Here is a 16694-nt window from a genome sequence, read left to right as displayed (position 1 = left end):
GGCCAAGCTCGGCTTGGGCTTTTTGCAGTTCCCTTCTCCTTCTCCAGCTGTGGGAGAACATGCCGTTTATTGAACGACACACAGCTAGAGCACGGTCTGTGCGGGCTTTCTCTGTCTTGTCAATTGTGTTGGACACAGCTAGGTTTAGGTTGTGCCCAAAGCAGCTTAACCAGGGCCAGCCTAAATTACGAACAGCTGCTTTTACATTAGCTCCACTGTCCGTTGTGATACAAGATATTTTATTCTCGTCTAATCCCCAATCACTTAGGGCCTCCTGCAAAGCGTCGGCCAAGTTAGCTGCAGTGTGATCCTCTGGCAAAAAACTAGTTTGTAGGCATTTTGATTGTAGTCCCCATTCAGTATCAATAAAATGGACAGTCAGAGACATATAAGGGGTCATCTTTGTGCTCGACCACATGTCCGTGGTGAGTGAAAAATGCTCAACAGTTGAAATAACGTTTTGCAACTCACTCCGGACACGGTTGTAGGCACGTGGGACAGCTGTTTTGGTGAAATAGTAACGCCCTGGCAGTTCATATTGGCTGTCGAGTGTGGTTATGAGGTCTCTGAAAGATTGCTTTTCAACAGTATTAAAAGACACTATTTCTTTGCATATGTATTTCGTCACTGCGTCAGTGCACGTGTTCCACCTCGCACTGTCCCTTTTATATTTTGTGCATCGCGCAAATGCACCACTTATCGAAGGCTGTGTGTCAGGCTTTTGTGGTCGATTTTTTTTGCCGCTGGACCCATCTTGGCCGCTTCATTTTTGTGGTGTGCTTGAAGATGTGCGTGTAAATTTAAGTGTTACCTCCGGATGCTGCCACTTTCATCAGGCAAAGTTTACAGGTTGTCTCGTTAACGTTTTCAGGTTCCCTGTTGGCATTTGGTTTGAATCAAATTGGTTTGAATGTAGGTGGGTTAAACACTGTGTATCACCGGTAACACCGACTATCGCAACAAGCCTAGTGGGTACAGCTCTTAAAGCAGCACTAGGTAACATTTCAACCTTCATAATATATTTCCAAGTCTCTTGTGATGGTACATCGACTTACAATAGGTTGAATGACACGTCTGCCATAGCCTGACGGGGTCTGTAGCGTTTTTAATCGTACTTTTAAACTTCGGGTTTCGGGTAGTAACCGGCGAACAAAGAGAACTACAAAATTCGACTGCTTTAAGGCATATACGTCACTTCCACCACCACCCCCACTTCCTTAAAATAGGGACGTGCGAGCCAGACTAGTGTTTGTTTGCCAAATGTTATAGTCATGGCCAAAGCAGCACAGAAAAGCAAGAAAGCAAAGGTTTTGTCGGAGGAAAGCAAAAAGAGGAAACGAGAAAGTGATCGCATTAAAGGCAGAACGAGGATCAACATTGTTTCTCGCTGGCGTGAGCTGAAGGAGGAGGAGGGGTGCCCGATGCCACCCGTCCCGGTTCTCCAGGGATTGTTCTCTTTTATTTGAGCAACAGTGCCGGAAAATGTATATATTCTTTCCCGGGACACGAATTGTCCCGTTTTTCTGTGAAAATGTACTTCTAAAGTAGAATTTCCTGGTTTCAAATTAAACCATTTCCGTCTACTGTTACTGTGTTTTCTTCATAGTTGTGTACAGTACATCCAATCCTGTGTCCGTAAACGGGTAAAAACCATGGTAAAAACGGGTAAAACAGTGGATTGGCCAATGCCAGGCGTTTACTTTTATTTGATTGGAAGCTCAACTTATCGCCTAGCAACTGCCTGTGCTGTCGGTCGGCCGGTCGGTCGCACGCGTGCATCAACACACATCCAAGAAGATACCGTGTGAGTTTAGTTGCTAGCTATCATTTAAAAACTGTCTATTTACATCTATTGTGTGAAATGGGGGGAGAAACGGACGAGGGGGATAACACAACAAAATCGGATGAGCCACCAGTGTCAAAGAAAATACTATTTACAACCTACAACTCAGACCCCCAAAAATAATAATAATCTGAGTGTCCCGTTTTTTCACAAATCAAAGGTGGCAACCCTACGCCCGACCGATGCGGACTTTCAAATACCAAATGAAAGCCTATGATACCTAGGATACCTAACATGTCTGTGATATTTGTTTATTTGTCTTGCCTCAAGCTATAATGCAAATCCATTAGTAAAATTTGCAGATTCATCTATGGTAGCTTGATATTATAATATTGACGATATATGGTTATTATCTACCACTCAAACATTGCATTGAAGTATCATATAGATTCAGTAAAACGGTAACCAATAGACTAGGCTACTATAATGACGCTGGCTTGTAAACATGAGCATTGCGATCATTCGTCGTTTGAAAAAAAACAAAAAAAACATGAAATTATATTCATATGACTTGCTGAAATATATGCCACTGTACCTGGATGAAGACATTTCACACACGACACAAGCAGAACACCTGCATGTGAACTCCTCCTACAGTGTTCAGGGTTATCATGGTTGTCAACAAATGCATGTATGACAGAGTTTACGACAGTAGTAGAGGACAATACTGTTTCCCAACTCTAGGGGGACCCCGAGAGCAAAAGTTACCTGTTGTTGCTTTAATGTTTTATTTTGAGAGACTTGATGTTTACAGTAACAAAGTACAACAAACAAATCTGATTTTGTCCTTACAGGGACAAAGACGGAAAAACTGGAGGCGAAATCCATTCGAGAGGCGATGGAAGAGGAGAAGAAACATCTGGACATAGAAAGAAGAGAAATACCAGGCCCAGATACGAAAGGAGGCCATTGAGAAAGCAGAAACCCAGCAGCACTACCAGACCGACAGAGTGAAAGGCCTCCATGTGTGTGTCTTACGGTATTAGAGCACAAGTGTTTTTCTGTGGTGAAATGTTAGTAGAGACGATCCTCTTGTTGTTCTAGAGCGCTCTGAGGCTGGCGGAGGTCCTGACGGAAAGAGAGGCTCAGATCGAGCTCAAGCGCATGAGGCAGAACGCCAGCAGAGCCGTGGACAGAGAGATCTCGGCCCGAATGGCTTGCAGAGAAGAGCAGGCGGTCCAGCAGGAGCGACAGAAAGCACTGCAGAGGAAACCAGACCAACTGGCCATTTCTGAGAGCTTGAAACTACAGTAAGGAGAAATTAAAGAGCATTTATGCTTCAGTGCATACACAGCTAACACAAATATGCTCTAAAAACTTTTAGATAACGTTCCAATTAAGATATAAATGTTATTTCTGAATGTTCCCTAAACGTTCAAAGTGTCAACAACACTTAAAATGTGTTTTTTTTTTTAATACATCAAACATTATGGGAATGTTAGTATCATATGCTGATACTATAGGTAGTAGAGATGCGCAGTTGGCGGTTACAGATCGGGCGGATGACGTGACGAAAAATAATATTTAAATTCAATTCGGGCGGGTGACGGGCGGTTGAACCAATCAAATGAAAAATATATGTATACATTGTTAAATATTGTTATCTGACTATACCTACATAAAAAAACCAGACTTTATGTTCGTTCAAAGAGGGATATATTTATTTTTCTAATTTAAGTTTGTGGGGGTGACTGAGCCTAAAGGCTTAGCTACGATATGCCGTTTTTTCCCCGTTTTTTTTTTTTCAACTGTTTGCCAAAAAATGCGGCTATAGCCTAATATTATGCCTACTACATTATGAAATTTATTTATTTATTTTAATAATTTTTTACTGCCTGTTGTTTCTTTTGGCATATAAAATAGGCATTGTCTGATAGAGATATCAATAAAGGTTCATCTGTGTCGCAGAATTGGTGTTTCCGATTTCTACAAGCTCAATAACATCCACAGCAAAAAATAAAGTAGTTGGAAACCTGTGCCCATTAATTAGATGTGCAAGGCAAGCAGTTTTTGGGGTTGTTGGACAATTACAAATGTGAACATGCACTGTTGTGCGGTGGAATGTCATCGAATTCCGGAATGAATAGAGTCGGTGTTTCTTTAATATCGAGGCTCTATAGTTTGTTATATGATTGTTAGGCTTGTTGTTGGTATAAAATGAATTGCACTGTGCCTGAAAAAGACGCGCTCTCCGTACTCTTCCCGTGCATTCAAAATTAACGGGAGTCTTCAGAACATGCTCGTCCTATAGTCGTCACCCTGACATGACGGTGCGTACATTAACGCCTATAATGTAAATTACTTATTTTATTCGAGCTTTCGACATTTCGACATTTGCTAAAAAATAAAGTGAAATAGGCATACAGCAGCGCCTTGCATCGCCCAATCAGCGGGTGCGGTTTTGAAAATTGGTCAGAAACGTTGGTGCGGCTGGATGGCGGACGGATGATGAGTTTTGTGATGTGGTTGCGGATGAAATAATAGCCCATCCGCGCATCTCTAATAGGTAACACTTATTGAATTATCTGGTTAAATCTAGCCAAGTTTCCACTACTAAAAATATTGAAGTTGAGATTACATGAGAATTTTAAGTTGTGTATGAATTATCTTACTCAAATATTTCAAGTTAAAAGCAATTAAAATGTATGATTACAAAACAAAAATCTGCAAGCTCTGCTTACTTACACATTACATTTCTTAACTTAAACAATTTGATGTAACTGATTACCTCAAATTATTTGAGTTTTGCTAACTTATTCGGGTGTATTTAATCAACTAGAAACTGCTCTAAGTGTTTTTCAAATTCAAACGTGCTTGCAAACCAGTTCCAATCTTTAATTTGTCTGTGAAAGGTATTTTGGGAACATGTTATACAAATGTAAATAAATTAGTATATAGTCCTAAATTCAAAATAAACTAATTCAAAAGATTGTCACCTGACATACCATTTGACATCCACATTCTTACAACTTGCTCATTCATGAATCACATCTAACTGGGAAGGTTATTGAATTAAAGTGGGAAGCCTGGAGAAAGTATAATTCTTTCCACTGCTTGCTTTGTCTCAGAACTGGGCTTGTATTTGTCTTTATTTTTGCTTTAGAGAGCGTCAAAGACACAGAGAGACTGTTATACAGAAGTTAGCCGTGCAGAAGCAGGAAGAAATCAGCAATGAGGAAGATATCATCGCAAAAGCAGTCGCTGAACGTGAGGCCAGACGTGCCCGAGTGCGGCGTGAGAAAGAAGAAAAACATGCAGCCATGTTGAAATCTGTCTCTGCACACAGAGAGTCCAGGGTAAATGACATGTTCCTCATGTTTTTATACATGTAAACATCTTTAAATCTCCGCTCCGCGTCATGCCTACCAACGGCCCTCAGCTGTTCCACTGTAAAACACGGCTTCGCGGGGCTTATTGCCTAATTTTACCACAGTGATGCTGGGTTTATGAGCATCACACTGTTTATATATAGCATTTGAAATAAAAAAATTCTCAACTCTCTATCAGAGGCAAGAGCTGGAGCGAAAGGCAGAGGAAGAAAAACAGGAAGCTCTGGAGATGCTGAATGCAAAGAAGGAAGCAGATCAAATCTTCACGGAGAAGCAAAAACTTCAAGCTCAAAAAGCTAAAGAAGAAGGAAAAGCACTCCAGTGCACCTACATACAAGAAATGGTGGGTACAGCTCTTAATGGGTTTTATTTTATGCTTTGAACTCATAATTTCTCTCTAATGCAACATTGGTTTTGTAAAGGCTGAAAAACATGCAAGGGATCGTCGTGCAGAAAGAGGACTGAAGACTTTGGCTCAATCCCAGTTCACCCCTTGTTTTCGAGTGTACCCCTTGGCCCTTAAAACAGAGTTACAGTGGCCAAGGGGTTGAAATATTCCCTTACGAAGTGGAACAACCCTTCATAAACCCGATACGTCATCAGTCGTCGCTGATGGCTCTGACGTTATGGAAGCAACGAGGTTTTACAGGATTTCTGGAACACACCAAGCCGCCGCCGACGAACTAGCGCTGATGAAAGCCGGCTGTGTTGTCGCCTCGCGTCGGGGTAAAAGCTGCACTTGAACACACGGAGAACTACAGCCGACGGTCAGCTAGATCGGTGTTCTGCGCCTGCGTGTAAATGTAACAACGGTCTATTTCTGCAGATATATTCGTCTATATTCGTCATGCAAAAAGGGAAACCGGCGCTGCAGACACAAACCGTAAACATAGCAGTGCGTGCTTACCGTTTTGAATATCAATCCTGCTACACACTTTCTTTATTTCACTCCGCTCATGTTAATATTGAAATATTCACCAAGGAGCACTCAGGTCAGATGACGTAACATTAGAACTAGGGGTGTAACGGTACACAAAAATCACGGTTCGGTACGTACCTCGGTTTTAAAGTCACGGTTCGGTTTATTTTCGGTACAGTAAGGGAAAGAAATGCAAACATTAAACTGCAGGTTGTTTATTACTATAAACTTTTTTTTAACAGTTTGTTTACACTTTTTTAAACACTTTTTAATAAAATATAATAACATATATAGAAAATAAAAAAAGAATAAGAAATAAAATACTGCTGCAAAGTTCTCCACTAAATAAAATACTCTCAGTCTCAAACCAATATCACATAATAAAATATAATGAAAAATATAAATAAATAACTATGATTACAGTGCAGCATTACCAATCCCAGCTTGTAGGCCTCCTCATATTTAAAAATTAAGGCTGGGAATCGATAAAAAAATGAACTAATTAATTGCACAATTTGCTGTTATAAATTGCAATTCCTCAAATATATATAACTATACCAGCTCAGCAAATAGAAGTGTACTACTGAGAAATTTCACCTTATTTGAGCGGACTTTGCTTTTCCAGTGCGTGATCGGTACATGATTGGAGTGTTTGGGCCGTTAACGACAGAGCAGAACGCGCAGCGCAAACACGTACTCGAACATTGAGCAGAGAGCGCAGCGGGCCGACACACACACACACACACACACACACACACACTGAACGGAGAGTGCGGCGGCGCACGCAGAGCGGAAAAGCTTTTTTTCGCCCTGCAGTCTATTTCATTGGTTTAGGTTACAGTGACGACGGGTAAAACACTGGTAAAACTTTAGAATCAGCTGCAGGGCGGGATTTGCGCTGAACGCGGAGACTTCCGCCACTTAATATGTTCGTGTGGAAACACGAAAATGTACCTATGTTCCGCACACAAAATATTGCATTCAGTCATTCGGTACACACGTGCACCGAACCGAAAGCCCTGTACCGAAACGGTTCGGTACGAATACACGTACCGTTACACCCCTAATTAGAACAGCTTCTATCTGTGCCGGTTTGACTTCTTTGCTCGCTGTTTTGCTATTATTCTCGTGCACTGACTCGTTCAGTAAGCTGAACAGCCAATCAGAGTTCCCTCTTTCACCGGCGGCGATTCAACAAGTCAAATCGGCCGAAACAAAGCCGACGAGGACCAATGTCGGCCGACCGTCGGCTTGGTGTGTTCCAGGCTAACGACACCAATATGCCGTCCTCCACTGTGGCAAGCTCTGTCGTATGGGCTGCTGTAGTGTAAAGCGAAAGCAAATGTTTCAATGTGAAATACATGGCTGTATAATTGAGTTATTGACTGTGTTGTGTTCACACGATAACCACGCGATGCTGGACCGATTCACTCGCTTTATAAAGACGTGAGAACAAATGCTTTTTACTTTAGATTAACTTCATTAATGTTACCAGGTAACTAACGTTAGTAGCGAAGCAAGCAACACTGTCTGCCTGGTTACCGAGGCAACATGCTAGCGGATGAATTAGCGATCTATTTTTTATGATTGTTTTGAAGAAAACCACCATATTAGGAAATACTTACATTTGTGACTTTCTTTCACCGTTTGTGAAGCCATCTCGCCGGTGATTCGCGACGCATTCTAGGAACTTTCTCGTAGCCCTCCGTTCGGAGTGTGCCTCTGAAAAATCTGTTTCGAGGGCTATGTAGCGCTACCCCTCTATCGCAACAAGAATCGGGAGGGTAGGGCCAAGGGGTGAATTGGGATTGAGCCTTTGTGGCGAAGAACACCGCTCTCATTGTTGAGGAGGAAAACCAGATCCAGAAGTACGCCGATCAAGTCATGGAAACCGCCGAGAAGGCAGCGAGAGACATCTACCCGCTCCTGAAGAACAAGCGTCAGTCCGCGGATACGGCAAGAGCGCGCTAGTGTTTTTTACTAATATCCATTTCTCCTGTTGCTCAGTTTACTATGTGACACAAGGTAAGGCCATTTCGATTATTTGCATTGAGAGAAATTAAAGATAAACACATCCAAATAAAAATTAGAATAAAATAACAAAAATAGAATTCACTTGAACAATATTTTTCAGAACAGAAGCTCTGAGACTGCTAAACGAGATGAGAACAAAAGCCGCCAATAAATTATTATTATTATGATTATTAAAGACGTCTGTCTATAGAACCATTATCAGACACTTTTATTGTTTTTATATAGCCTTATTTAGACTTCTCGCTGCCTAATTTTCTTTTTGTGTCTGTGCCCCTATTATAATACTAAGTTTGTTACAATTTGGTATAATGTTAAATTGTAATTTGAATGTCATCTTGATGTGATATTTTAGTTTTTCTTCATTATAAATAAATAAATAAATAGAAGAATACCTGGGTTTCTGGGGGTTATAATATGAGACTTGATATTTACAGTAACAAAGTACAACAAACAAATCTGATTTTGTCCTTACAGGGACAACGACGGAAAAACTGGAGGCGAAATCCATTGGAGAGGCGATGGAAGAAGAGGAGAAACGTCTGGACATAGAAGAAGAGAAATACCAGGCCCAGATACGAAAGGAGGCCATTGAGAAAGCAGAAACCCAGCAGCACTACCAGACCGACAGAGTGAACGGCCTCCATGTGTGTGTCTTACGGTATTAGAGCACAAATCGTCGTGCGGAAAAATAACTGAAGACTTTGTGGCGAAGAACACCGCTCTCATTGTTGAGGAGGAAAACCAGATCCAGAAATACGTCTCTCCGCACATTTCTCTCATCGATGTTTTCTGACAGGCCGTGTAATTTCAAACTCCAACGTCTGGAATACCGCTCCAATTCAGTGATGCGCGACTCCAATGCGCCGATCCGATTGCTCTCTTTCCACAGTGATGACTGGACTTGGGAAACTTTGGTCTTCACCTCATTCACATCATCACACACGCGTTCAGCTTTTCTCTCAATCCGGCAATATGGAGGTGTTGACCGCAACCATCGACTCCAGCTTATCAGGAATGGCTTTTATAATAACTTGGAAATATGTTGTTGAATGCATACAGTTGTGAGTTGGGAGATGGAGAAACCCGAAGCAGGCCTAGTGTTGTCCAGATCTGATTGGCAGCAAAGTAGGCATCCTTTCCTGCTTTCCGTGCCTCGTGTTCCGAGTCTTTATTAAGAAATAAGAATAATTTATTTAAATTATAAATTATTATTGTTATTAAAGACGTCTGTCTATAGAACCATTGTCAGACACTTTTATTTTTTTTATATAGCCTTATTTAGGCCCCATCCGCACTACTGCGTTTTCGTTTAGAAACGGAGACCTTTTGCTATGTTTGCACCTCCCGTCCAGACTACAACTGCAAAAACGGAGAAGTTTAGAAACGCAGCCGACTCCGTTTTGCATTTTGAATCTCCGGAGGGCGTTTTAGTGAAGACGGTCAAAACGGAGGACTTTAGAAACGATGACGCAGAGGCTCACGCTCGGCTCTATGATTGGGTGTCATTAGTCATGGCGTATCCTTCCCTGATTCGTCAGCCACCCGTCACATGACCCGTCCCCGGGAAGAAAACATACAAAACCAGCCTGGACTACGTAACGTTAGTGACTGCAACATGGATAACGAATTACAAGCGTAACTGACGTTGATGTCTTTGCTAGCAGCTGTTGTGCAAGTCAATTCTGCATTTTACAATCTTATCACTGCCTACATGCGGCTGTTTACACCGGCACGCGCACGCCCAGTGTTGGTGAATGGTCACGTGATCCACGTTTTCAGTCGTTTTAATGTGGACGGAGATCAATTATAAAACGCAGCTAAAACACTGGTGTGGACGGAGATCGTATTCGTTTTTATTCTCCGCTTCTAAACTAAAACGCAGTAGTGTGGATGAGGCCTTAGACTTCTCGCTGTCTAATTTTCTTTTTGTGTCTGTGCCCTTATTATAATACTGAGTTTGTTACAATTTGGTATAATGTTAAAGGTCCCGTGACATGAAATTTTCACTTTTTGAGGTTTTTTAACATTAATATGAGTTTCCCTAGCCTTTATATGGTCCCCAAATTTCTAGAAATTTCAATCGGTGTAAATCGAGCTTTTGCTATCTTTCTCTGCCTTTGAAAAAGTGGAAGCTCAATCGGGCTGATCTTGAATCTCCTCCGTATGACGTCATACGGAGGAAATGTTACCTCCCCTTTCTCTGCTTTGCCCGCCCAGAGAATATTTCCAGTCCATGAGAAAATGAGCTAGGAAGTAGGAACGCGTGCGCGATTTTAGTTTGTCCACGGGAGATATCATGGCTTTTGAGCGAGCGAAGCATATTAATGGCTCAATAATTGGATGTACAAATGAACACCGAAGCCTTTTTTTAGTTCCTTCATCCAAGCCCCAGAAGAACCAGTGGATTCATTTCATTTTCTCTGGAAATGCGCCGACACAACTCCCCAAAGTTTTGCATGTCTGCGGCACACATTTCACCGACGACTGTTTCCTCAACTTGGGCCAATAATACAGAGCTGGCCTCGACGAACGTCTGAAAATAAATCGATCGAGCTAACGTTACCAAGCAACACTTTCTGATGTGTAATTGTTCAAGTTCAGACAGGTAATCTTTCTCTCAAATCGTTCAATACTGCTGTTTATGCCTCAGTAAGTCAAGCCAGTGACTAAAATATCAACTTCACATCGTTTCTTTTAGTAGGATGAAAATAATCATATTTAAATTGTGAATAAATTAACTTATAAACATAAAGCGATCAAGGAACAATCTTTGTAGGAATCGCGCGCACGCGTTCCTACTTCCTAGCTCATTTTCTCATGGACACAGCGCGATGGAGTTTATCTGGACACTTGCCAAACTCGTTATGAAATCAATCGGTCTTTGTCAGACACGTGGGTTTGTTGTGTGTGACGTCACCGCGCCGCCATTTTTGAGGTATCGCTACTGACTGTGAGCATTGAAGAGATTACAATAGTAGAGAAAACAAGTAAATAACTCGCAAAACTGGAGAAGCACAAGAAAACTGAGAAAAGGTCGTACCGCAATAAACTCGATAAATATGGCAGGTACCGTTATTTGGAGAAATTGTCATCCATTCAGAACATAGATCCATATATGAGCTAACTGCAGTGAGTTGGAGTGCTGATCGCGAATTGTTTTCCTCATCCTCATACTTGGACATTGTCAACTATCTTGTTTATGGTATAAGCGCATATACCAGTGAACAATTTAAAAACTATAAATCTCTTAAAGCCCACGGACATTTCATAAACGGCTGTGTACAGGATTTATTTACATTCCCACCGAAGGACACAGTAGTAATAGCAAAGATAGGTTTGCTGTATTGATGATGATGATGATAATGTCATGTTAATGATGTTTTAGTTTGAAAAAAGAATGAAAAACACAATTCTCCAACATCAGAATACCCCAGCATCGATACCTTACAAATGGCGGTTACGCCCATAATGCACTTCGTGTATCGCGAGTGTGACGTCACCTGACAAAGACCGATGACGCACGTTACACTGCACATGAAGCTCTTACTGTATTTACATCATCGTGTTTGCATTGGTGAAAGCATTAGAGAGAGTGCAGAAACTGCGTTGCAATAATAAGATCTTCATTCTCGCGATCAACACTGTCATCTGCTTGCGCAATGCTTATCACGGCAACATTTTATGTGATGGGAATAGATCTAAATACTTTAAAAACTTCTGACGATTTGTTAATCTCAATAGCTGTAATAGTAAAAACGTATAATAACTAGGGCTGGGCATCGTTCAAAATCTTTCGATCCGGTGCCAATTTCGATACCTCAGTTTCGATACCGGTTCCTAACGATACTTTTTTCGATACCAATTTTATGAAATCCATTTTAACAAGATTACATAACATATTACCTCAGAAAAACTTTTATTTTTTATTTATTTAGTTTTATTTTTTCAGTTTGACTCATGCTCCTTAGCCAGTGCACAAAGGAATAAAACATTTTTTATAAAGCGCTCATGCTCACCAAAGCTGAATTTTTAAATAAAAAAATACAGTAAAACTTTAGTAATATTGTGAAATAGTATTACAATTTAAAATCGTATCTAATATATTTCAAAATGTAATTTATTCCTGTGATGTCAAAGCTGAATGTTCAAAATCATTACTTCAGTGTGACATGAAACTTCAGAAACATGAAAACAGTTTGCTGCTTAATATTTTGGAAACTATGATAATTTTTTTCATGATTCTTTGATGAATAAAACATTCAAAAGAAAAGCATTTATTTAAAAACTAAATATTTTGTAACATTACACATGTTTTAATGTCACCTTTGATAACTTTAATGCATCCTTACTGAAAAACAATTCTGACTAACCAACACAGTTTTGAACGGCAGTGTACATTCAGTAGGTTATTATTTATTGCAATATAAACACTGGAGTGATCAACAAGGTATCTCTTCATTTACCAGTCGAAGACTGAGCAACTTTCTGCTCTTATGTTTACTCCGTGCTGTCAAGGTCTTCATCGTGTTTGTCGTGGTACCGGTCTTTGCAGCAATTATTTTACCGCAAATACTGCATCGCGTGCTGTTGGCATCGAGCCTGGAGAAATGTAGCCACACTTTTGATCGACTTTTCCACATCTTTAAGGTATTATGTGTGTGTGCTCGCGTCTCATATGAATATGTGCACGGAGAGTTTGTGTGTGTGTGTGTGTGCTCGCGTCTCATAAGTATGCGTGTCGAGTCTCATATGAGTGTGCGCGGAGAGTTCCGCGCGTTTCGTGTGAAGAGAGTTTGCGTGTATGTGCGTGAGCGACTTTATGTGTGTCGTTGTGCATTTCATATGTATTTGTTTGAGCACTGACGTTGACGAGTTAACTCCTTAGGTATCGAAATCTGGAACCGAACAACATGTCATGTTTCGATACTCGATAGTATCGAGGCAATTCGGTCGGTACCTAAAAAGTATCGAGACTCGGTACCCAGCCCTAATAATAACTGTAGTAAAAGTATTCCAGAGAGTTTCACATGTAATAAGTAGCTATTTCATATGCAAGCATGTCAGCCAATCACAGCAGTGGCCGGTTACACTGAAGTCTCACACAGACACGCCCCTTCAAACAGAGCGTTCAAATCAGAGGCTAAAACTGGGCTAGGAAAAATGCCTTATTTCTAAATTATGAGTATTTTTGATCTAAAAAACATACTAACATTATAAGGGCAACCCAGGAAACATTATAAAATAATATAATAACCCCATGTCATGGGACCTTTAAATTGAAATTGTAATGTCATCTTGATGGGATGTTTTAGTTTTTCTTCATTATAAATAAATAAATAAAAGAATACCTGGGTCTCTGGGGGTTATAATATGAGACTTGATGTTTACAGTAACAAAGTACAACAAACAAATCTGATTTTGTCCTTACAGGGACAACGACGGAAAAACTGGAGACGAAATCCATTGGAGAGGCGATGGGAGAAGAGGAGAAACGTCTGGACATAGAAGAAGAGAAATACCAGGCCCAGATACGAAAGGAGGCCATTGAGAAAGCAGAAACCCAGCAGCACTACCAGACCGACAGAGTGAACGGCCTCCATGTGTGTGTCTTACGCTATTAGAGCACAAGTGTTTTTCTGTGGTGAAATGTTAGTAGAGACGATCCTCTTGTTGTTCTAGAGCGCTCTGAGGCTGCCGGAGGTCCTGAAGGAGAGAGAGGCTCAGATCGAGCTCAAGCGCATGAGGCAGAACGCCAGCAGAGCCGTGGACAGAGAGATCTCGGCCCGAATGGCTTGCAGAGAAGAGCAGGCGGTCCAGCAGGAGCGACAGAAAGCACTGCAGAGGAAACCAGACCAACTGGCCATTTCTGAGAGCTTGAAACTACAGTAAGGAGAAATGAAGTGCATTTATGCTTCAGTGCATACACAGCTAACACAAATATGCTCTAAGAACTTTTAGATAACGTTCCAATTAAGATATAAATGTTATTTCTGAATGTTCCCTAAACGTTCAAAGTGTCCACAACACTTAAAATGTGTTTTTATTTTTTTATTCTTCAAACACTGTGGGAATGTTACTTTTGAACAGTGTTGGGGAAAGTTACTTTTAAAAGTAATACATTACAATATTGTGTTACGTTAAAATTAACTAATTGTATTACTTAGTTAGTTTAATGGAAAGAAGTGTTACGTTAAGGCTGATTTATACTTCTGCGTCGGACCTACGCCGGAGCCTCTACGCTGTAGGCAACGCGTTGGTTTTCGTTTATACTTCTGCGTCGTTGTCCGCGTTGACGTGCAATTACACATGCAGAGGGAGCGTGTGAAACCCGAGGGAGGGGTTCTAGCAGACCAATCACAGCGCTTGCGGCCGCGTAGAATTGACGCGTTGTTAAATTTTTGGAGAGGTGCACGTCAGGGTACGCCGGAGGGTACGCACGCTACACACAGCCTACGGCGTAGCTACGGCGTCAGTTCAACGCAGAAGTATAAATCAGCATTTACTGTTGTTACTTTTTCTGTAAAAAAATAAATAAAAAAAAGACTCCACGAATGATGTATAAATAATGTTTTTGTGTTAATGTTTTGTGAACATGATTAAAGGCCAGATAACTTTGAACAAACATAATGTTACTAGAAGAACGTTTGTTCGTAACTTTGAGAGAACCGTATCTAATGTTCTGAGAACATTCCCTGTTAGCTGGGAATCACCTTATAGGACAATGTGTCTGATGTGTCCTCCTTTATTAGGGTTAAGGAGCATGACATGAAGAAGGAGCAGGAGAGGAGAAGGGAGGCAGAAGAGATGAAGCGACTCCGAGATCTTCATCTGAGGGAACAGGCCATCAAAGAGCGCCAGAATCGAGAAGAGAAGAGAAGAAGAATGAATGCTTTTCGTGTAAGCCGGTTGTTGGACAACATTCACACTGTAAAAGCAGATCGAGTCAGATGCGGTTTTGAAATCCCTTCTTCTGTCTTCCATCAGGACCATTTGACCAACAGAGAGCTGATGAAAGCAGCGGAGGCTCGGAGGCAGGAGGAAGAGGAGGAGAAGAGAAAGCTGATCGCCAGCCAGAGCCAAAAACTGACGAGAATGAGGAGAGAAAAGCAGGAGGAAACATTTAGGTATTGTACATAAGACAATGGAAATGGATATTAATCACAGGATTCTCATTAGCGTCAGAAATTAACTTCTTTATTTTCAGGAGCATTTTTGCACATTTATGAGGGCTAACACGTATCAAACACACAGCATGCTGGTTAATTATGTTAAACACTGCCAACCCATACTAACACTTATATATTAAATGCTTAGACAACAGATAAAATTAGGCATTTTTGTTACTTTAAAACTGTGAATCTCTAGAGATCATGGGCTTCCAGTGTTATTTTAGTAATATTTATAGTATTTATAGTAATTTTAATTACCTTTTATTATTATTTTCAGTTTAACGTTTAGGAATTGTGCATGTGCTTTTGTCATTTTCCCCCTGTTTTTTTTTTCATATTTCTTTTGAGTTTTATTTTATATTTACTTCAGTTTTAGTTTTAGTAATTTTAGTACTTCAACTTACAAAGTGAAATGTTATTTCAATTAGTTGCCAAGGCAACATTTCTAAGTTCAAGGTTAAAGTTTTGCATCTAATGTCTCAACTAATATTTTTATTTTTAGCTTCCTAACACTGTAAACCCTAACGCTCAAAATAATCCATTGTTTTGAGTAGGGCCAACTCACATTACACAAATTAGTTCCATCAAATTAACATACAATACTTACAATTTTATGAGTATTTAAAACTTTCTTTTTTCTTTTGAGTTCACAAAACTGACACATTTTAAGTTGAATTGCTTCGTTGTTTTGAGTTCTATTAACTTGTTTCTTTTAATTTGGATAAACTTAAAGGTGCTGTAAGCGTCTCGCGCGTTTTTTAGGCCAAACATTTTTTTTTCACATACCGCAAACATCTCCTCACTATCCGCTAGCTGCCTGTCCCCTGAACACACTGTAAAAAAACGCGGTCTCTGCAGAGAGCCCAAGCTCCACAAACAGCAGCAAAAACAAACTGAGCAATAAACAGAGCGACCCGCAGCACGAAACATAACACACTGTTCCAGCCAATAACCGACAAGAATGATGTGGGGTGGGGTTTGAGGAGGGAGGGTCTAGCTAGCCTCCGTTTTGTTTGATAATAATTCAAACATCAGCAAGAGGTTACGCCAACCGAGACCGCTTAGAGCACCTTTAAATTTAACTGAAACTGGGCTGGGATTTTTTTTTCCCAGCATGCTTTGCTATGACACTCAAAAGGGAGAGCAAATGCTAAAATTAAGTGTCATATAATGTTTTTTTTGTTGTTGTTATTTTTTGTTTATTTTGATCATTCAATTGAGTACAATCATACAGTATATTTCAGTTTACATATATTGCTCAATGCAATCACAGTGTCTTTACAAATACAGATATGTACAATTACCTAATGTGTTTTAAATATAAATTGTACTCTAGATATGTTCAATTGTTTCAAAGTATTAGGGGTGTAACGATATTCAAACCGAACCGAAAAACCGCG

The 16694-nt window shown here is 40.4% G+C and overlaps 2 protein-coding genes across 6 annotated transcripts in view; both read left to right on the top strand.

Moving 5' to 3' along the window:
• The first annotated feature begins 2641 nt into the window (after positions 1–2641).
• LOC306988487 (uncharacterized protein) lies at positions 2642–6180 on the top strand. Its single transcript, XM_079593494.1, has 5 exons — positions 2642–2808; positions 2888–3093; positions 4947–5139; positions 5351–5515; positions 5595–6180. Exons 2-5 carry the CDS (start codon positions 2948–2950, stop codon positions 5721–5723), a joined length of 633 nt encoding a protein of 210 aa, XP_079449620.1. The 5' UTR covers positions 2642–2808; positions 2888–2947; the 3' UTR covers positions 5724–6180.
• A 2706-nt stretch (positions 6181–8886) lies between these two features.
• LOC306988486 (cilia- and flagella- associated protein 210-like) overlaps positions 8887–16694 on the top strand; it is a 61264-nt gene continuing 53456 nt past the window's right edge. For 4 of the 5 annotated variants that reach the window (XR_013795418.1, XR_013795419.1, XM_079593492.1 and 1 more), the window contains exons 1-4: positions 8887–9250; positions 13556–13725; positions 13805–14010; positions 14875–15249. Coding sequence is in view for 3 of the 5 variants with exons in the window: in XM_079593492.1 (XP_079449618.1) it covers positions 9175–9250; positions 13556–13725; positions 13805–14010; positions 14875–15249 (827 nt within the window). In the remaining 2 variants the exon portion in view is untranslated. The remainder of the gene's footprint in view (positions 9251–13555; positions 13726–13804; positions 14011–14874; positions 15250–16694) is intronic. The other variant, XM_079593493.1, reaches the window with a different exon arrangement.

The sequence above is a fragment of the Phoxinus phoxinus genome, assembly GCF_949152265.1.
Source record: "Phoxinus phoxinus genome assembly, chromosome: 20".
NCBI classification, from domain to species: domain Eukaryota; kingdom Metazoa; phylum Chordata; class Actinopteri; order Cypriniformes; family Leuciscidae; genus Phoxinus; species Phoxinus phoxinus.
The sequence above is the reverse complement of the archived record's forward strand: the minus strand, read 5'-3'. Positions and strand labels throughout refer to the sequence as shown.